Raw genomic sequence first — 23,353 nt, forward strand, 5'->3', positions numbered from 1 at the left:
CAAGCCTCTGTACCTGTATATCCAATATCAATTACCAAAATATTGGGTTTGACTTTTATTAGCCATTAACCTATTTTTGGTGTGTGTCAGCTGTTAATTAAATACCTCTTGGGGTGTTGACCTGCCCCACTAATAATCATAATGAGGTGTATATTGAAATATATCAAAAACAGTTGTAGTAAATGTACTGTAGCTAAATCCCTTACTGCATAACGACAAGGAAATGGATGGCAAAACAATACTGCATATTTTTCCCTTTCTTTCAGTTTGAACGGCCAACACTTTTAAGTACTGCTGCATTAAACGAGTGTTAAGATTTTAAAAGACTGATTGTAGTATGCATATATTGCATTTATTCAAAAGCAATCATGGTTTATGTTATCTATCCTCACCCTCTAGTGTGCTGACTCACAATATTAAAAAGCAATTTCACATTAAAATGACACAAATCCCTTCATACTCTGGGGAGTTAAGGTAAAGATTGAGCTTATCTGGGTCATTTTCCTTATTTTCTGCCTGCAAACTGAAGAACAAAAAACATGCAGCGGGTATTCCACTGACAGAGAAGCAAAGCTGGGAAGTCGTTTCAAAGCTGTTTTCAAATTCACTGTACTTTCTTGTACACTTCCAGGTTACAGCCTGATGGGTTTTTATGTAGCTGCACCATTGGCTAACAGGAATGAAAAACATTTTAAAAGGTGTAATGTTAAGCAACCATGCAAGTCACACTACAACTGTGTTACACATCAGATTCATCTGATGAATACCCTAACCTAGCCATAACCCTAATTTATGTGAAGAAGTACTGTAATAATTGTTGACAGTCAAGTCAAGTAAGAACTATGGCCAGTAAAGCAACATGCTTTACACACGCACATGCACACTGTTAATAGAGTTAATTGTAACTACCAGAAAAGGTATTGCGCTGACAGCATACATTGTGCTGGATTTGACCCAGAAAGTCTGACAAAGAAATATATATATAGTCTGAGGTGCTTTTTATAAGCTTTGTAAGGGTCCTTTTTGAAGGACAATATTTGTGGAACGCTATTCTCTCAGTCACCGCATAGTCTCTGCTTGTTTTGTAACAGCAGTACCCCGGTCCTGTTTGTAGGTATAAGTTGTGTCTTTCTGCGTGTAAATTGGTGCACTTATTGGTTAGTATCTGATTATCAGTGGGGGATACGTTCCCTTTTTTCGATTATTTTCGTTTCTTTTGTATATTACATATCTTTGTTGCTTCTACCTTCTGCTCTGTCTGTATCACGTTTGCTTTTTCAGTCTATTTTTATTTTTTTAGTATAGTGGCCACTGAAGATTTTAACTACAGAGCAGGGATAAATCAGTAGCACTATGAGCTGCTAATTGGTGTGAATCCATGCCTATTCAGTCTTTGGTCTCTGTGTAAATTCTGCAAAATTGTGATTTTGTAGTGGGGAATACTGTCCACTATAAAAACACACTCTTATTTCACCTGTGACCTAAACTGGATTCCAAACCAGGCCTGACAAGATGATCCCATTGAGCTGAATTACTTGTGGTGTCACTTTAAGAAGAGACTGATCTGATGAAGCTGTCAGGACTACTCTGCCATTAAATCTCATTGGAAAGCAGGACATGAGAGCTAATGCTGAATCAGGGAGACCAAAGGATACTTTTATAGAACCTGTCCCGGAAGACTTTCTTTTGGGGGAGTGAGGGGTGGGGGGGGGAGGTGCAATACAATAAAATAGTGTTCTTAATAACCACAATCTCTTTATAGTATTGCATATCTACAGTAAAATAATATATAACTTTAAAGCAGAACAAAAGGGGGTTTAGGATTGGGACTGTGCTCACTTAAGTAACATAATTATCTGTGTGGGTATCGAGATCAAACCAATGACCCTGTGGGTTTAACCATGTTCCATTACAAACCAGGTTAAAAATGCTGCTATTTCAAAAAGCCATCATATTCTCCCCCAGTTTTGATCAAACCCTGGCCTTCAATGTATCCACAGTAATAAGACATAAGGGGCAACTCAAGTTTTAGCTATAATTAAAACAATTGTCCTTTTGTATAATTCTCTAAATTTGAACATTATACTAGGAGATGGTTTAATCAGTGACCACTATAGAGAATTTGAATTTGACACTGATTAAACCAAATTTGTTTTTTTAACAACCTCACTTTCTTTTTTGAGAGGCAGACACAGTGGTTATAAAATTACATTTTGTTGGAAAAGTTAGCGAGGATGATAAATAACGATCTAAGCAGAAACTACAATAGTGAATGATAAGGGGCTTACAGAATTACAGAAATGCAAACAGTGACGAAAAGCTGGGCATTAACACTGGAGACTGACGCTGGTGGTATTGCCACGTAACACACATTCTATAAAAGCTCACAATAGTTCAGTATAACATTCATCAGTCTAAAAGTATGCAAACTAAATGATAATGTTTGATTACAATGAATATAAAATGCAAATTAACATTACAATGAGTATCTTTGAGTTGAGAGTCAAGCCTGTCGACTCAATAGCTGCTTGATAAAGGACATTACCGTCCATTACTGCACCAGTAAGGACAACAAGGTACCCTCTAATCAGGGTTTTATTGAGTAGAAACTGGTAAACAGAGAATGTTTTGCTACTTGAAACATTTCAGTTACAGATGTATTTATTTTCCTATGTGTAGCGCCTTCTAATGGAGCTTCCTGCTTGGTGGAGTGAAGTTCTGAGGGTTTTAATTCACATTAATTGAATCCATTTCATTTTATGATATAGCATTTCATGTTGACTTATGTTTTATTAAAAAGGTAGCAATTTATACAAGAATGGAAAAGAAGAGAAATTGCAAGGATTCATTACAATGTGACAGCCTGCAACTTTCTTGAATGTTTTAAACTAGAGTATAGTACAGTTCAGAAGCAGGACACACTTTTCTGTAGGCTGGGCAGGAAGAGGATCACGTCATTTTAAAGCATTAGGAAGATCTCCAGCAGGGTCTGGAAGGAGGGTGTAGAATTGTATTGGTTTATCTGCTCACACTGTTGTTAGAATAGGCTCTCACAGAATGGCTGCAGTATTGTTGAAGACTATGCAAACTCTGATTGAATAAGTACTGGCAGATTGGATAGAAGGTGAGGTGAGCTTGTCTAGCGTTTGTAACAGAGGGACTTGAAAGCCATGTGACTTTGTGGTTAGTTTGAGAAAAGAAAAAAGGGGGCATGCTGGCGTGGTGGTAATACAATGGAGATTGGAGTGCTGCTTAGAGGTCACAAATAAAGACGAACATCTGTGCATTGCAATGAATGACTGTGAGTTTTCTCAATTAGTTCATATCAGTGGCACGGATCTAATCCCATGCAAATCTGATGCTGAAATCTGGAAAAGTGGCGACTTCTCTGTGCATGCAAAATTGTGATGGAAACATACACATGCATGGGTTGAATATTGCAGTAGTCGGCACATCAACATTAGTTAGATGGAAACTACAGTAGGCAATGATCCTGTATACAATTCCTGATTTATTTATTTATTTATTTTGTTATTTCCACAGGTTTGCTGCAACCGGTTGAGCGAGGCTATTGAAAAGCATCTTAGTATTCTGGAGAAGCATGTAAGTAAACACTGAGGTGTCGTCAAGCTCTGTGCTTCCTTTCAGTCACACAATGTCTGTTGAGACTAAGATTTGAAGTAAGATTTGACATCAGAAATGTTGTTGATAAGACTGTAAACATTCAGTCCTCTGATGTCAGTTTTTCAGAAATACAGAAACAAACTTGGTCTACAATTTATCACTGTCTGTTAACAAATTAAATAAACCCGAACTGCATCTCATTGTTCTGAGAACTATGTGTACAGTTATTATACATTATGCATTTCATAATTCAGTATCTATAGGACTGAAGGGAATAAGGCTGTAAATGTTCAGTTTTGGTCTCCAAGGCAACCAGTATATTTTTAAAAAGAATAAGAATAACAAGCATCTATTTACATCAGTATAAACTGCAGCAATTTTCAGACTTATTATTATAGACTGCGTGTATCAGCTGCAGTTACTAAATGCAAATGTATGTACCGACTTTGCCTCAGAACAGCAGTAAAAACTGACCAGCAAAATCCACGGTTCAAAATAACACTCAGACACTTGAGAAATATGTGAAATTGCTACAACTAGCTATAACAAATAAAATACACCACACAGTACATATAAGGCTATAAGACTGTTGTTTTTGGTGACGTTGATTTATATGCCACCAAAACTCTCAAAGGAATGAATCTTATTTATGTATAGTTGGGTGTACATTATTATGTATAATAATAATAAAAATAATAATAATAATAATAATAATAATAATAATAATAATAATAATAATAATAATAATAATAATAATAATAATAACTGAATCTGGGGGACGTACACAAATGACATTGCCTGTAGGACAAGCCCATTACACTACATTACAATATTGTTAGCAGGATATGCAAATGGGGAAAACTCCATTGATTCTGTCTGCCTTGTAGACTGCATTAGTGACGTAAATCGGTGCCTTTTTACTTCTGAGAACAAAGTGAAAAGCCACTGCTTTTTTGTTGAGTTCCAAAGGCTCTTTTATGACTTTAAAGAGAAAAAAGAGAGAGTGAGATGTTAGTGGGGTTAATTAAAATATTTACTGAAAGTCATTTCAGGAAGCACTGATAAGAACTGCTCCACTCCAATTGATGTTTCGCCAGGAACAGTCTCAGTAGGGATGAATCTATGGGTCTGCACTAAAGGTAGTGCTGGGTGAGGAAGGGTCTTGTATGCCTCCAGAACAGCTGTGTATGCTGGGTGTGATTTTTGGTAATATTGAAATATTTCGGTTGGTAAATATGCAAAGCAGCATTCCCTAATACAGAAGATATAAAAAAAACAATTAAAGAATTCACTACTGCAGTATTTCACTGGAAGCCATTAGGCACTGTACATTTTACCAGCACGTGATTTAAATGGCCTCCAGCAACACTGTCTCACGTAGAACTAATAATAATAATAATAATAATAATAATAATAATAATAATAATAATAATAATAATACAAGGAAATACTCCTATGAACAATTATAAAAATAGGACCTTTTACTTCTGATGTTTACAAATTCAAATTGATCAAGATCAATTCCACATGTTGTAGATATTTGTCAAGGGGACCTTGTAATGGGTTCATTCTATCCTTGGCTTAATATAAATAACTTTTGTGCATGCTTTTTTTTAAATTATCCATACCAGGTTACAGTAGCTTGTAAGAGAGTGCAGGCGATACAGACAGCATCAAAATGGCCACATGTCAGCCTGTCACCAAGCCCTTCCCAGAATTCACTTGCCAAATCAGAGTCTTCACAGTCTGGGACGTACAGTGACCTGGACCGCAAGATCCTGCAACTATGTGGTATGAATGTGACTTTTACTTTTTAATTTTTTTTCCTTTTTTAATGTACTAATTTGGTCAAAGCACTATAGCCCAGACCATGGGGAACAATGTAAATCTCATATTTAGTTAAAGTACAAAAAAGGAAGTCTAAAGGGTATTGGGTACCAGTGACTATTAAAGTTGAAACCTTTCTTGACAGTTTCAGTAGAGTGTTTGGCTTATTACCATGTATTAAAACACACTCTGATCCTATATCCTTCTAAGCAATGCATGCAAGTTAACACTTCATTGGATTTGATAGGGGCTGTGCATGAAAGCTACGAAATGCATTTGTAGAACTGTCAGTTCATCTTTTAAAAGCCAGCTTGTGGTACAGTAGTCGAGATAGCCTTGGGAAATTAATAAAATAATTAAAAAAAAAACAAAAAAACTCAGTGGTAATGCAACAGAATTGAACATATGTTGTACAGTGGAGCCAAGGTACTACATAAAGAATAGCAGGGTGTGCTAAAAAAGTTTGAAAAAGGAACAGCTACAGAACAAAACCTAGCTTTGTGTTGATCAAGCCTTGGAAGTTAATTTTTCATCTCAAGCTACAAGGGTTACTGGTGCATGGTGAGCCTAGGACACCTTGGCCGACCTAAGCCTTCCCTACCTGGGTGGCGCTTGGGAAATTGTGCACCTCCCCCTGGTAACTCTTGGCTACGGTTGGCAGTGGAATAGCCTGGACATAAACCGGCGATCTCCAGGCTATAGGGTGCATCCTACACCGCATGCAGAGTGCCTTTACTGGATGTGCCACTCGGGAGCCCCCAGCAATGCATATTTTCAGAGATTAGCTTTTGAATTTTGTTAATGAAGTAGTTATGTTGCTAAGTCAAAATATCTAACCCCTTTTTAATTGTATAAAATCAGATAACAGTGCGTGTTAGATAAAAGTTCTTCACTGTGGTAATATTCAACCATGCTGTAGTTTAGAATTAAAGTTGCCCATAGTTACCATTGGCCCTTAGTACACAGCCATTAGTACCACTGATGACTAACACCACTTATCCACGTCAGATTTCTTTCTTAGAAGACCAGTCCAGTAAGATTTGTCATTGTAATCAATCTTTCAGTCTTTTTAACAAGGCCCTCGAGTAATTCATCTTTTGTGTTCATCATTAGCTATTGATCTCGTTATCCATTGATCACTGTCCTGTAAAAAGGAATTGTCCATCAAAAGCCTCAGAAGCTGCTCTATACAGTATTCCGCAGTGGTTAAAGTCCAACATGGATCTGTTACTGTTGAATGTATATAAAAGGTCTCCAGCATACATTGTAAATAGGAAGCCCTGTACTACAGCAATAATTGTCAGTATAGTAAGAGTTAAACTCAGCACCCTCTGTTTGTACTGGGCAAAGCTAGGCAGCATCCCAGCTGCAGGTGGTTCAGTAAAATGCTCCTCCCTTTAAAGTCACAGTGGGGCAATAGGATAGGCACTGTGCCTCACAAATAATAATTATCATTTTTGATTAGCTCGGTCATGGCTGAAGATTCCACTTTTTTTTTTTTTTTTCAGTATGACATTTTATAGCTTTTTAAATTGAGAACATATAAACAGAAAATCGTCATGTATTGTTTTTTTGGACTAATTTTGTTTTGGGTCAATATGATGTATCCATAATTCTCAATATAAGAGAAGGTTGAAACACATTTCTGCAGCCTGTTGCAACAAGCAGCAGTTGTGCTGTTCTTTTACAAAACTTCCTTGGATCGTACTGAACGTTGTAATACGTGTTGCATGGTTGTTGCCTTACATGCAAACACAATCTAAAAGGGGATCTCAGTGGGATTATCTGGGTTAAATATTTTTAAATAAATTATTAAAACCCTTGAGGTTCACCAGGAGTGGACTGAATTAGTATTCAGTACTACTTTTACAATATATATTTTTAAAGCAATTCGAATTTGATTCTGGTTCATTTTCAGGCGAACTCTATGATCTTGATGCAGCCTCACTCCAACTGAAGGTGATCAACTATGTAAGTGCTAACCCTTATTCATATTAATTATTCATTCCTATCCTCTGAATTTGCATTGGAACTTCTACAACAAACTTAAAGGGGCTGGACACCTGTGCCAGTGATCATTTGTATAATGGCCTCATTACATGCATTCAGCATGGCTCATATGCATATATGTGTGTACATCTCTCTGTAGACACAACAGATGGTTATGTGTATACAGCGATATCAAACTTGTAGCCTTCGTTATGTCGGCAGTAATCACGTACATGTATGTGATTTAGTGTTGCCTTTTTTTTTTTATCTCCATGGTTGGCAATAACATAAATTAGCATATGTAATGTGTTACCACACCGTAATATTCCTAAGTGCGTTTTTTATTCTGTTCTTGTGGTTTACAACACGGGAATCCATGTGTAATTTTAGATTGGGTTTAGTTTATTATGTAGCAGTTTGTACAAAATAATAGAATTTGAAAAAGATAGCAAAGGACATTAGTGCAGTTCTCTCCAAACTTGTAATGTGATTGGAGTAATTAATAATATTGTGGTAAAAGGGATGGAACTTAAAATAACCAGATCAATTTCTGTTGCTTCCAGTGGTGTGAAAAAAAGCATTGCTGTTTTTAAGTCCTGTAAAGTGGAGGGTATAGAGCTCCATGCAGATTGGATCATACAGTTTTGATGTATAACGCTTTCCAGATTTAACAGCAACATTGTCACGTATTTATTTTTAAATTGCAAGGATTCGGGAACAGAACATGGAATTTCTTAAGGTTATATGAATTGCTGTTCCCGTTCAGTCATTTCAGCCTCAAGGTAGCATTAACTTAATAAAGCCAGTGCCTATTCAGACAACTTCTGGATTAAAGGAATACTCTCTACCCTCTGAATTTGTATAATATATATATATATTTTTACTATCCCATTATATTAATCATCATGTATTACTGTTTGTGTACTCTTGGTTTTCTGGCATATTTAAAAAAAAAAAAAAAAAAAAAAAAAAAAAAAATAATAATAATAATAATAATAATAATAATAATAATCATCGCATATTTGACCGGAGGCAGCCTATGAGCAATGTGGAATTTGTGTAATGAAGCCAGTGTAGGACCAGTAGGGGTGGGCACTGGTAATGTCTTACCCCCGAAGCATTACGTTTGTTATAGATTTACATAGAAAAAACACAAACTAACTGTTTCAGAAGGGAAAAAACTGCAAGTGCACACCCTTTTATGCTGACCTTGCGATGGCTTGCTTAAGGACATGCCAAAAAAATCACGACAGCAGAAACTGTAAGAGTAAACATAATGGGATAAACATATACAATAAAAATTAAAATGGGTAGCCAATGTCAAAAACAACTTTGTTTGCATTTTTCAAAATTCGTATGGAAGGGCAATGTTGTTTACAAAGAGGCAGAAAACAAGGATCATCAGCTTCTCCAATGAGTTAATTACTGCACAGGCAACATCACATCAAGTACTATAAAGCCTGTAGGGGAAAATAAACTTTTTGTTTCCAGCAACACTTGACAGATTCACTGTACTTGTGCAGTGTACTGCATGCACCGTATACATCACAGGTAACTATAATTGCTGAACACATGTTTTTTTTCTTCTTCCTATGTGGCCGTCTAGCCACAGTGTGAATTTGCATGTGTGAGACTGTCATAGAATTTAGATAGCTACAGAAATAGCTGTAAGAAATTCCTGTTTAATGGACAAAGCCTCGAGTTGGCAGTCTCTCAGAGACACCTGATTGAATGAGCATGTTGATTCAACTGTTCTCTCTCTCCCTTACTGGATGGAGGCACAGTACTTAGGAAGAGCTTGGGTAAGCCCTGAAGGGTGTTGGTCTTTTCCTTTGCAGTTGACGCTTGATAGTGGGCAAGGCTCACTGAATCAAGCAGGCACACTCGCAATCAGATCATTACGCTCTTCTGGTAGAACAGAGGCTCTGGGATTCCTGAGCTAAATTATGACACCTGCTAATGTACTCATTAATTTGTTCTGCCATCTGGAGCTGAGCTTTCCCAGTCTATGTCTAGACCTCTCTCAGAGACAGACGAAGAGCGTACTGCAAATGGAATGTGTTTACGAAGCAGAAAATAAACTGTATTATTGAGTGGCTTCATATTTTGTGTTCTTTATTCTTAGCCCTTTGATACTCTTTTTTTAGTGACTAGGTACTGTACATACCTAGACTAGAGGGATTCAATCCAGTCGGAGGGCAGGTGTGAATTCCCCCAGGCTAGAGATAGGATGTGAAGGCTCCACATCAGATGTATTACCACAGATCCAAGTAGCCTACATCCACAATGTGATCACTGCAGAACTTTCTATATGATATTTTCTTTAACTTATATAAAATGTTTTGTTTTACAATGATTGTAAGTTAGTGCAGATTGTTTATTCAAATTAGATGTTGAAGGGTGCACCTCATATTTTACAAAGGTCCTATATTCTTGTCCTTGCCATGTATTTTTCCCAGATGTTTTTTGTTGCAAACAAAAAGTTGAATAAAAAACATGACACCTGTTTCCGAACTTCACATTCTGTCAGAGTTGGCAGTTGGTTTTGTTTTCCTATTGCCTTCACTCTATCCTAGTTTCCATGACAACAGCCCTGGACTCAACAGCACACATGATTGAGGTTTCTTGAGATGAGATTAGTCCACAGGCAACATTTCATACTGTGGAATTAAAAGGATAAATAATTTTATATTACAGATAAAGAATTTGCCTTTTTGATAGGGGGGGTTGTCAGACATCTTAAATGCACACTGGGAAGTAACAGAGACTGGGTTACACTGGGTTACAGGTTTCATATGTTTTGACTGAATCTATCATTAAGGTTCAGTAAATGGAATGTTGTGTTAACATGCAAAGTCACAGCACCAAAACCTTCCAAATCAGTGACCATCTGAAAACCAGCCCAGGCTACACAGTAGCTGGAAAGGTGTTAAAAAAAACATTGCATAACTGTAAACTGTGACAAGGGTCACCATGATTTAATGAAATCACCCCTTGGCCCTGTTATCTGTTTGGGTTCATCACACTAGGAAGATAGCAGGCTTGAAAGGGAGTTAGACAGGACTGTTGTTGATGAATAACATCAGCCAGGGGCACAATTGCAAGAAAGCTTTCTTTCTTGAATTTGACTGTACTGGGCATGGCAGGTTCCAGTTACTGTAATACATTATATGATATCAGTACTTCATTCATTCACACATTGACAATGGTTCCCACTTCCAGAGCTCATCTCTTACCTTACACCCTAAGGGTCGAGTTGCTCTCACCTTCTAAGCTTGCTCACTGCCAGGCCACATACAGTCATTCAAAGTGGCATAACTAAAATACATCAACCCTCTTGAAGGGGCTGCAGTCTGCTACAGCAGCACTGTTACAATGGGAAACCAGAACAACACTGATTTAACACCATGAGCTTGCAGTGGTTCGAAACAGAGAGGCACATGACTGCCATTTTTATGACCACTGCCTCTAATTCCTCATAGAAGTTTTTATAGAAATTCATAGTGAATTCTCTTCTCAAGAGTGGCCTTTTGAAACTTTTCTGTGACATCAATACTGTAAGTCATGTGATGTTCTTCCTATTTAGGGTACACTCAAGTATGTGCTACATATTAATATTTTTCTAATAGTGTTCTTAGGAGGGTACTGTAAATGAGATGCTGAATATCAGTACTCAAAGCTTGTGAAATATTATTACAGAAATAACTAAATTGTTCTTGTGTATGTTCAAGGGCACAGGCTGCTATCAGCTACGCTATACAAATGAGGTTTACCCAGCTGTCTTGATATGCTTTTAACGATATGTGCTGTTGGTTTCAAGAGGAAGTTTGCTTGTTTTCCTTCTAATTAAAGTGATATTATGTCAGATTACTCTTTGATATTGGCTTTCCTGCTTTTTAAATTAAATATGGACCTTTTGACAGCAAAGCTCTGCAAACACCCGTGTGATTTCTTGATTTGTATTCAAATGTGATGCATGCTGTTGTCAAAGTTGACAATGTTAGCATAATGTCCTTATCTGTATTTGTACAGTATTGCCCACACTCACTGTGATGTTGCTTACTCATTCTCATCTTGCTGTGGTCCTTGATGCTATCAGCCTCAAGGAGACTGCTGTAGTGCCCCCTGCTGGTAAAGTAAGAACTAACTAGCTAAAATCATAGAGGAGAACATTTAACAAGTCATGCCCAACCTATGTATTTTAAAGGAGGTGAAAGGCCATACCTAGCCTTTAATGCTTGATAAGTCCCACTTTTTGGAGATTCTAACAGTAAACTATTTCTGGTCATAAATACAGCTTTAAGGAGTTTGATTCCTTAACAATTGAATTGTCAGTAATTTGCCTATCATTACAGGCGTATATTTAGACTTTGATAACTCAAGATCACATATACTTGTATTGATTGCTTCAATTAGCAGGTCTTAACTTCTAGATAACCTCAATCACATTTAAGAAACTACAGTATGTTGAAATCATGTTTAAATATCACGCCATTTTATTTTGTAATAAGCTGCATGGTATGACCAAACTTGTTGTTTAAGTTCTTTTGAAGATTATGTATGCAGTGATGAGTCATAACCTGAACACAAGCTTTTAAACACAATCCAGGGAACTGATAATTGTTACATTTCAAAACAAAGTGAAGCCCAGCTTCAAACGATGAAGTCGGGAAAGGTCATTTGAGATTGAGATTGATATCATCGTCTTAACTTCTACATTGTCTGTCTAGATTTTGATAAGAACTGCTGTTCTAAATACTTGACAGCAATTCAGCAAAGTGGTGGTTCAGGCAGTGAACTCACTTTAACCTCAAGTCAAATCACGTAAACATCAAGCATGTTTTTGGGCACTTCTGATACAGATAAAACCAACCGGTGACTAGCTAGTATCTTATTTGTTCTTCGATAACCAATATGTCCAATGATAATCAAGGAAGGGATTTATATCTTGCCTCAATCCATTATACCCCTACTGTGGGTCAGATTTCTACTAGGGGAGGGCAACTATCCTGCCCCCCTGCCCATGGCCTCTCCACTTATCTGGAAGCTAATTTATGGGTAGGGGTACCTCAAAAAGGTGAGGCAAAAGGCCAATGAATGTAGTGTATAATGGGGGATTATATGCTGTCGAACTGTGAAAACTGTGTTCTGTATTACATCTGTACATTGTATGTAAAAAACAAAGCATAATGAAATCTAACCATTAGTCTTTCCCTTTGTAGTTACAGCAGGAAACCCAGTCCCTATGTTGCTGTCTGCTGCTAGTTTCAGAAGACAACCATCAGTTGTTTTGCCAGGTAATATTATTTATTTTGTAAATTGGCAGAGAAATGCCCTAACCTTGTGCTACCATTGTCCCTTAGCTTAGTACAGACCCAATGCATTGCTATTGTAGTGCCACTGCATTAATATATATATATATATATATATATATATATATATATATATATATATATATATATATATATATATATATATATATATATATATATATTACCTGTTTAATATATTATTGTATGTGTTCATGATTTACCAAGCTTTCTAACTAGTAACAAATACACAGCTTCACACACTTAGTCATAATTGTTTTAAACCATTTCAGAAATTCAGTTTTAGAAGTTTGAAAAATATTAATTTTTTTTTGCAGGAAACATCAGTAGGTATGCTAAATAATGATCCAAGCAGACACAAACAAATAGGACATGTATAAAATCTAAAATACTGTTTCTCTCTATTGAAAAACATTTGGTATGAGTGTCTTCAGGGAAATTCATTACTTTCAGAACATTATCCTCTTTCTTACCCATACAAATGGCATCCTGGTTGAAGAGACAATAAACCATATGTTATAATAGCTGTGATACTGTAATTTGGGTGACTTTCATATACGAATGTAAAATATTATTATTATACTTCTTTCTTTTGTAGGTGGTTGGGGACAAAGTCCTGGAGGAGGAAATTAGTTTTCCAGTAAGTACGTAGAGCATTTAAAATGTTAGGAATGAGATGATAAGGTATTTGATTACAATTATAATTTTTAGTATAGAGGGAGAGGTGCTTTTTCTTCAAAATGTCATTACTTATATAATTAGATAAACACAGTACTGGCACAAGAACACGCAGTACTTGCTTCCACTTCCACGGTTCACTATTTATTATAATGCCTAGTGGATAAACCACGGTTTAAAATGTACAGCTCCCGCAGTTCAGTCACGCACTGAGAGGCAGTGCCTTTGAAGGCAAGAGCTTTCCGAGCTGTAAAATGTATAGTCTCTGAATACAACGTGTTCCTTCAGTGAAATATCTTTGGGTGGGTTGTGTCTTGTTGCTAGATTGCTGAAGCCAGGGTCATAGCGGCAGATCTATTTTAACTGTGTCTCGGGGGTGGTGTTTTCTCAGCATTTTCTTTTCCTCATCGCTGTAATTCCTGTGTCACTGATTATCCATGGTATTTTTTTTCTATCATGGTTGTTAGAAGAATTCGTAATTTTGAAACAAATGGAAAGGGTTAAGTTAAAAAAAAAGTTGAAAATGTACTATAGTTTGGGTCTAATTGCTATTGTAATACATCAATTCTTCATGTATACAGAAGCAGGAATGAATGATGATAAAGGACACATACAATAGGAAAAAAATAAAATAGATAAAACTAGGGATTCTCATGACTTTAGCCTTTCATAGTTACCATGCATGCAATTTCAAACAGCACAGGATGTAAGCATTTCGTTTTGTCGCTATATGATTTTGGAAAAAAATAACATGAAGATGCAGTCAGGCAGAGAAAACCAAAGGAGTTTTGTGTCCAAAAGAAAAAAAAAAAAATATATATATATATAACTGTACACCATTATAGTAATAACTGAAAAAACAGCAGCAAGCTGTTTTGTAATGCAGTGTTGATTGTGAATGTGTGTTTTTGTTTTTTTTGTAGCTTACATTTGGTCATCTGGGGAAGGTGGTTGAGAAGAAGAAATCTATCACTCTACAGGATATCAGTCCGGTTAGTGCATAGGGTTACACAGAGCTTTGTTATAGGAGAAATCACACTCTTACATTGCAGAACAATCTACAAAGTGCTCCAACCCCCCTTTAAGCTTTATTCAAGACCACTTGTACCTCTAAGTAGATTGACTTTATCAAACACTACTTTCCTACTTGGCTCCAATGTTTTAAAAGCCTTGGTAACATAATTCAAATACAGTCCTGTAAAAGTTTCCTTTGTTTACCCTGTGCATTAATAACATTTTACATGGGCCACTAATTTGCAACATAATAGTTAGTACGATAATTGGAAAAAAAGGCTTCAAATGTATTAATGTATTATCCCTAAAGGAGTAACCAAATATCCAAATCTTACTGCAGCCACTGTACCTGTACAGTAGATGCATGTTTACAGCATGTAGAGGCTTGCATTTGTTAACCTTTTTCTATGTCCCCATCATCAGATATAGAGAAAAAATAATAACAAAACCAATATTGGATCAACAGAACCACTTAACATAATATAAATGCACAGGAAAGGTGAAAAAAAAAGAAATAAAATTATATTTGCAGCTTCTTGAACTTTAAGAAATCAGTATTTGCTGTAGCTCTGACAAAGGATGCAGGAGGCCATTCGATTTATTCACAAAAGGGTAAAAGAACACAGTGTTTCTCGTTGACATTGATTTATGAACCAACTGTTGTAGAGCACATTTGGAATAAGATTAAGGATGTCCAGACTCATAGTATTCTTCAGGGACTAGTCAAAATGATGATTACAACAGTGATTACACAGTCAGAAACTATTCTGAAAGTCATCAGAATTATTTAGGGCTTCTGAATTCCAAATTGAATAATAGCTGTCCATTTAAAAAATGTATGTTGTTTACAAAGTATTGTATGAACAACACAATCTTGCTGAAGAATTGCCTTTGTTCTACACTGCTAAAATACATATCGATGTGGCATGTTTTCAAACATTGAACGTAAAGAGCATCTTTCAATCAATACATCCCCCCAGGAATGTACATTTAAAGCAAAATGCATGTTGTCCTTTAAACTGTTCTCTGTGTGAATCAGTCATGTCATAACTGGTTGGTAGTAATCACTAGTAACACTGTTTTTCCTCCAGTTTCAAGTCTTTTAACGCATTCATTTTGAATGTTCATTTTTTTTAAATCTCAGCTTTGTGTCTCTCTAGGAGGAGCATCGTCAGTTGAACAGCATGTTGGGTTTTGAAGCCTACTCAATGCTTTGTGTGCCTGTAATCAGCAGGGCCACTGTCCAAGTGGTGGCCCTGGCCTGTGCATTTAACAAGAGAGGCGGGCAAAAGTGAGTACAACTGATGAGCTCTTGTATCACCCTTATATTGTAACCCTTTACTGATGTCTCAGTTATATTGCTAAAAGTATTATTATAGACATTATGTTGTCCTACAGCCCCACTTCACAATCTAATTAGAGGCAACCTTGTGCCATGGTTCATTTCAAAATGTTGGTTTTTGCCAACACCTACACCATATATATTTTCTAAAACAGCAAAGTAACTGTTTTAGAAAATGCAGATCAGTCTGGTAAGTGTTGCATAATCAAGTGTTGCAAATAAAGCAGCATCACTTTGAGAATAATTACCCTTGTTTGGCACAAACACTGGATTTCTGCTTGTGTTTAGTAATGCTGGCCACATGCACAACATTCCCTCGGTAACCCTGTGCTGCAAGGTGAAGTGGAGATAATGCAATGAATGGCACTATAAAATATGACTTAACAAAGCAACATCTTTTCACGTCTAGTAATAAAGATTAAAGTATTTTTTTTTATCGGTTCCCACTGTACCTTTACACCCAGTGGTGGAGACATAACTCCCTACAATGGAGATACAGTATCAGGGAGTGACCCATACATTCATCCACACACATTTTCACTATAAACATATCAAACACATGTGTCAGGCTATCACAAGTGCATTCACTTCGGACAAAAGCACGAAGGGTTGCCTTTTCACACCATGGCCCTGAATTGCAACCAGAAACCTATTCTCCTGTCTGCTTGAATCTAGTGTCCCTATCTCTGCATGTAAGCCTTTGAATATTAATGTGGTTCATGGAGTCCACGAGCAATACTGATCTGTCACTGTCTGTCCCCATCCTCTGCTCTCTTTCAGGGCACAAGCTTTTTTATCTCTGGGAACCAGAGACTGTTTTATTAGAGAGTGCTTGCTTGTCTGTAGCAGTAGACAAGAGTGACCTACACCTTTTAGTTTGCCATTATAGGATGACCTTATCTACAGTAGGTGGAATGACAGACTGGCAACAATAGCACTAATGATGGACCAACTGGAAGGGAAAAAATCCTTTTGTTGAAATCCGATTTTTAATTGCTGTTTATATCAGCACATTAGCTGCTTAGCAGACTGTATACAGGAAATGAAAGACACAAAGCATAATCCTTCTGAATCATTAAGTAACTGTGGCATAAGGCATTACCATAACGACTTGGTCTTAAACTGTTAGAACTTATCACTATCAATCACTCAATCAATCAATCTTTATTTTATATAGCACCTTTCATAGTGGACCACCGTCACAAAGCGCTTTACAAGATGCAAGGTTACTCACTACTACTACAGAAGTACTACAAAGAAACTTAGTTATACTTTAAGACAAACAGTTATTTATTTATTTATTTATTTTTTGTAAAAGTTTGTATAAAGTTTCTTCACAATTAATCATACTGCCAAAGTACAGCAGTATCAGAAGTTTAGGAAGGTTTTAAGAAATATGGCTTTTGACACATTAGGCTTCAATGTGGTTAATCCACTGCAGAATGTTTAAATGAACACATCAGAGATCAGAAAATACAGAGTTGTCTGGAGACTTGAAGGCACTTTAGCTTCTTTTATAAACTGTAAGCTTATGCAAACCATAAATCATATAGTTAAAAACTACCAATAACACCCTTTGTATGTAATTAAAGTAATTATGCTGAGCAAACCAGCTTCCATGCTTGGATCCCAAAGGATCTCCCAATGAGAAGCCTGACTTAATATTTATATTGAGCCATGGAGGACCTGTGGGGACCATCTGCTGCTCTGGGGACTGGCTAAATACTCAGCCCACTGGCCGTCGCCCCGGATCCTGGAGTTGTTCTTCCTTGTTGATGGCTGTTTGACACCTGCCCCTCTATCACTGGTGGTATTCCAGTTCCTGAAGCTACACACTGTTTCTGAGATAAACGAGACTGCAGTTAATGAGACTGCAGGGTGGCTGTTAATGTCGCTGATGTCTACAGATTACCATTGATTTATTGCTGTGTCATGACAGGCTTAGCATTGATCAACAGGTCCAGGATATTCTGTCAGGACAATATGGGGGTCTGGTTTAAAATGGATGTTTTAAAAGAAAGTATTTACAGACAAAGTACATCCATTGATTAATTTGGGGGCGTGGGGGGTGGGGGCAAAACTCCTTCCTAACACATCCAGATGTAGGGCCACCATTGTCAGTCAGGGCAACACCCAATTGAGTGTGCAAGTGCTTTAAACTGACATTCATGTTTAGATTGATTGATGAGGGTTAGGGTTGAGGGTTGAGGGTTGACTTTTAGGGTTTGAATAAAGGTTAGGATTACAGTTAGGATTAAGAATTAGAGTTAAAGTTCGGGGTAGGGTTTAGAGTTAGAAGCATTTTTATAATCCTAAATCATTAAATTAGAATTATAAGTTAAGTATAAGTAAACGTTGTTTAGGTTGTAATGACACATTTTAGTGAAGCAAATGTTTGAAGCATCTTTTGAAGATACTGTACAGTATATGCAACCTCACATTTTCCTCATTCACTCAGTTCTTCTGCATTATATTTTAGTACTACACTTGCTGCATCACTTGTTGGTTAATAGGACCCTTTCAGTTTTTCTTAATTTCCCCAAAATACATTTCACTGCAGCTTTTGTTTTGGTATCCTTCTGATTTAGATTCAAAGTCCTCGCTGAAACCCGGAGTAGATTCTAACAGGACGGTAGCTTTCTTTCAATGTACAAACTTGTAGATGAAACATCTGCAGGGTTCGAATCCACATTGACAGGGACTGTCAAAAGCTTGAACTCCCTGTTAGTACTGCCACACTGGATCTGTTGTGACAGTGCTTGCTATTAGTACTTCAGCAACTTTATTCTTTATATTTCCTGAACTCCACTGTATCAGATCAACAAGCTCCTTGCTGTGCAATGCCCTTTTTATGCCTCTGTTTTCATTCAGAGGGAACTTGATAAAGTTGGCTACTAGCATCTTTGCACTTGGGCAATGTTCAAAATAAGTAAATTGTGATGCGTTCACCATTGTATCCTCTAGTACGTATTTGTCTGAATGCACTAGCATTACAAGTCACATGATAAGACAGTTTAGTCCCAGTGACCTTGTTGTGTTAATAGTCTGATTATTTTTTTATTTGATTGGATTGCATGAAAGTTTCTGTGGATTTCTGTGCAGTGTGTCATTAGAAAATTCATAAAAAATAATGTATTTCCATAGGTACACAGAAGCAGATGAGCACACAATTCAGCACTGTTTTTGTTATACATCAACAGTATTAACCAGCACACTGGCATTCCAGAAGGAACAAAAGCTCAAGTTCGAATGCCAGGTAAGGACAACAAATTGATCTTCTTTACATTAAATTCTACACTAAATAAAAAAATAAAAAAATAAAAAACAGTGTCATAAACAGTATGTATAGTATCCACCAAAAACCTAGAAAATACTTGATTTTTTTTTTTAATCAACATCAGCTTGCAGTAGTACCTTCAACATATGCAAGCACTTCTACCTTAAATCCTCTTGTTTTCCCATCTGACAGCAGGATACAAATCACGGCTCACAAAGATGCATCAAGTGCTCTGGGGGCAAATCAGCACTTTACAATCAATCTGAGCATCTCACACAGAGCAAACACTTAGACAGAAATGCTAATGTGATCAGTCTTAAAGGCAGAGCGGTGTGTTCCGAGGATGGAAAGGTTGTGTGATAAGTGATAAGCAATCTGAACTTGCCTTTGCCTCACGAGATCTCAAAGGAGTCTCCAATATTGTGACCATGGACGCCCCTAAAAGCAAACGGTGTGGCCTGAGAGGTCAAATTAATAAGTCAGTGGCTCTATGAGCACCCCAGTGTAAAATAGGCAATGTCTTACAAGGTCTTTTTAAGTGACAGCCGCCTTGTATTTGCTGCAAGGAGATTCCTGAGGGGTCTGATAAGGGGGCTGCTGTCATCCTTTGGCTTCATGTTCTTGGCTGTCAAAGTCAATTCAGTCCAAAGCATTCCAATAATTCATGGTCATTTGTCTCTTGCATATTTAGAAAGACGACCGATAGCTTGTCTCTCAAGCAGTGCACAGCCCTTTTTCAAACAGTGCTTCCTAGTTGCCATGGCTACAGTGCACAAGTGGTTGACGTAGCCAATGCCACCACGAAGACTGACTGCAGCTGAGTCAGCTTTTCACAGGCATCCAGGGAGATTGCCTGAGCTGAAGGGTAAAACTGTACCCTTCTGCCCTGGAGTTCAGAACTCAGTTACTACTATTTTGTTCCACTAGACATTCAAAACCTGATATTGTTATTATGAGCATCTTGTTTTCTTGTTAACTGTTGGTGATGTTTTAGAGTAACAGAGGGAGGCTGGGTGACTCATGAATATGGGCAGTGAGATATGGCTCTAACCCTTTAGTTAGCTGGTTTCATTTACAGTCCACATTGACTGTAATTAAAACTGTAATTGGTGTAATAGTCTACTTTTTGTAAAAACTGTGCTAATGACACTTTGGAGTTACAATGTTAGCCCTTGGAGCCCTGTTTTAATTTACTAACTCAAAGTTGTTTCTTTACTTACAGGCACTGCTCCAAGTTGCCAAAAACCTCTTTACGCACTTAGGTAAGAGTCATATCAATGTCTTTAATATACAGTATATACCCTACTATTTCATTATTATTTTCAATGCAACTTTAAACATTACCAATTTTTGCCATAATGTCATTAATCAGTTAAAAAGTGAATTGAGCATTTTCAACATAAATGTGTTTTTCCCAACTAAAAGCAAGCACTCTTGTTTTGTTTAGTGTCTGCATGACAGGGATTCTGAGCACACATTTTCAAGTGCTAATTGCTATGTGATGTGAGCTTCTGTTTAAATACAACCAGGCCCAGTAGAGTTGTTATGTTGGAGATTGAATCTGAACATTTGAATTTTCGATATTATGATCCCATTTTAATTTTGCAGATGACGTGTCGGTCCTACTGCAGGAGATCATTATAGAGGCCAGAAACCTCAGCAATGCAGAAATGTAAGGCTAAAGCATGCGTTTATCCTTTAAAGTGATTACATTTTTTTTTATATAATACTGTAATAAACCCTTTCAAGTCTACCACACAGCAATGTTTCCAAGTTGCTAGAATTGCTAGTGTTATTTTTAAAACTGCCTCACTTTGTCAGCTTTTGCCTGAAGTCAACTTGACTCTAGCAGTAGCTTTTGATACTTTCCTTGAGTAATGCCTGCACCAGTAGGTTATGTCAAAATCACTTGAACACAAGAGTTTTACAAAGCTGTCTGAGACACATATCTCAGAGAGCATTTGATTCAGTGTCTTCATATTTGAAAGGTTATATAAGCACTGCATACTAAATAGGGTAGTGGTCTTATGAGGCGATATGACATTGCCTTACTGAGGACATGTGACTTTCTAGGATTCTGTAAGACACAGACAGCACACTTTCTTATTTGGTATACAGCTGTGCTGTATGCTTCCATTACAGGTTTTGTACAGTAAAATAATACCTATTTTTTAAGAGCTTGATCTGGTTTATGTATGAGGCATCCACAGTGTGCAACTGTACAGTTTCATACAATATAAACAGATGAGGTTTTTGTAGAGACAGACAGTCTGTACAGCAGCAACCAAGGATGTAAGTATTATTTTTTTTAGACTTTTTAGAGCTCATAAAACAGAGAGGACCTCATAAAGAGTGCCAGTATATCACCCTGAAGAAACCCTAATGCTAGAATGACAAGAAAAGCAAAGCATTATCAACAGTGCATTGGTAATGCTTTTTAATATGATAGCACACTGATATGATACCAGGATGTCATACTATCGTAATTGCCTCTGTGCTATCATTGCATTTTAGTACAGAACACAATACAGTACACTGCCACTTTTGTCTGACGTTTCTCATTTAATTATTAAATTTGATTAAATTTGAGGAGCATTATTTAATCTCATTCTGCCATACAGAGAATGATGGGCATACAGTGTTTTAAACAAGCTCTTAAGAACAGAATACAAAAGCCTGTCCCAAATTCACCCTTTTCGACAAATGTATAAAAAAAGTCATGAAAAGAATCCTGTCCTAATCAGCTGTTTCCATCTATCAACAGCTGCTCTGTGTTCCTGTTGGACAGAATGAACCATGAGCTGGTGGCCAAAGTTTTTGATGGCGGTGTTGTGAGTGATGATGAGGTAAATCCATCTGTTAGTCAGACAATTCAGTCTCAGCTTTTTGAGTTAGATGCACCAGGGCTCCAGCGTCTGTTGAAGTGTCCAGAAATCCATTTGTGTCTGACAGATTGTATTTAAAAAAACACTTTGTATGTGGAAAATGCATCGTGCCAAAAAGAAACTGTGCTTTGACCATATTGGAATATATTTTTGTAAATTACACAGGTTTGTGGTCTATATTACCGTATGCGTATTGGAAATCTTGCTTGGAACCTTATGTGTATACATATAAACTTGCATATAAAACTCTTGTTGATTCACCCTTAAGAACTTAACAGGTAGTTGCTAATGTGATATATGCTGAACTATATACTTTTTTGTTCTTTTAAAGAATGAGTTTCGGATCCCAGCTGATCAAGGTATTGCTGGTCACGTAGCAACCACAGGAAAGATCTTGAACATCAAGGATGCCTATTCACATCCTCTGTTTTACCGAGGCGTGGATGACAGTACTGGCTTCCGGACAAGGAACATTCTTTGCTTCCCCATCAAAGATGAGAATAATGGCAAGCTTGAATACTTTATTATTTTTTGACTATTGAAAACGTAGCCTGTGATGAAACTCTGCTTGGTCCCTCATTAGCGCAGCATTTTTACCTTGGTGCATGAATGGTTTAGCAAAATTTCAGGCAAATACTATTTATGTCCTTAGAGGAAAGGACACTAAAAACACTCAGCACATTGGGAAAGCTTTCATTTTGAGCAAATAGAATGAATTTTACTTCTACAGTGTGCAATAGGAAAAAGAAACCACAGCGAAAACAAACTAATAACAAGTAAGTACAGTATTGCTAGCAAGGGCTCTTATTCCATGCAGACAGTTCATGGTACCTGACCTTCAGGAGAAAGCAAACCACAGCACAAAATCCGACAAGTAAAAAACGACATTCACGTTGAAATAATTTTGTTTTGTTAAATTGTCTCTGTTCCCTTACATCATTCAAGGTAATGAGGGTGAAATTCAATTAAATGTAGGCTTTATTGGCTATGCTGTATAGAACTGGCTGTGTTCCAGTCTTTTTGGGAAGATTAATCTTTTTGTTCTCTGTCATTTTGATAAATACTCAATACTCACTGTGTTTCGGGTCTAGTGAACCTTGTTGCTTGAAGCATATTATACTTTGTGGTCATGGTGCATGGAATTTGTTTTTTTCCAACAGTTTTTTTTCTGATGGAAATGGCTTGAAGAAAAATAAATAGCATATGCATTTGTTTTGTTGGCCGGCGTGTGTACAGACTTGACTACCACTTGTATAGTGGTCTAAAATCTTACTTTGATAGGAAACCATGGATCATTGTTTTCTTCAGATGCTACGAGGGTTCTGAATCAGAACAAGCATTAAATTCACAACAACAGATGCTCCTGAGTAGCTCATCCTGTAAAAGG

At 37.0% G+C, this 23,353-nt stretch overlaps 1 protein-coding gene across 5 annotated transcripts in view; it reads left to right on the forward strand.

The window, feature by feature from the left end:
• The window catches only part of LOC121320367 (cGMP-dependent 3',5'-cyclic phosphodiesterase), a 128,067-nt gene that overhangs the window by 93,084 nt on the left and 11,630 nt on the right, over positions 1–23,353 (forward strand). For all 5 annotated transcript variants that reach the window (XM_041258611.1, XM_041258610.1, XM_041258612.1 and 2 more), the window contains 12 exons: positions 3,544–3,603; positions 5,256–5,415; positions 7,370–7,422; positions 12,663–12,737; positions 13,369–13,410; positions 14,372–14,440; positions 15,623–15,753; positions 18,949–19,060; positions 20,304–20,343; positions 20,690–20,753; positions 21,846–21,927; positions 22,298–22,472. In XM_041258611.1, coding sequence (XP_041114545.1) covers positions 3,544–3,603; positions 5,256–5,415; positions 7,370–7,422; positions 12,663–12,737; positions 13,369–13,410; positions 14,372–14,440; positions 15,623–15,753; positions 18,949–19,060; positions 20,304–20,343; positions 20,690–20,753; positions 21,846–21,927; positions 22,298–22,472 — 1,063 coding nt within the window. The remainder of the gene's footprint in view (positions 1–3,543; positions 3,604–5,255; positions 5,416–7,369; positions 7,423–12,662; positions 12,738–13,368; positions 13,411–14,371; positions 14,441–15,622; positions 15,754–18,948; positions 19,061–20,303; positions 20,344–20,689; positions 20,754–21,845; positions 21,928–22,297; positions 22,473–23,353) is intronic.

The sequence above is a fragment of the Polyodon spathula genome, chromosome 9, assembly GCF_017654505.1.
Source record: "Polyodon spathula isolate WHYD16114869_AA chromosome 9, ASM1765450v1, whole genome shotgun sequence".
Lineage (NCBI taxonomy): Eukaryota > Metazoa > Chordata > Actinopteri > Acipenseriformes > Polyodontidae > Polyodon > Polyodon spathula.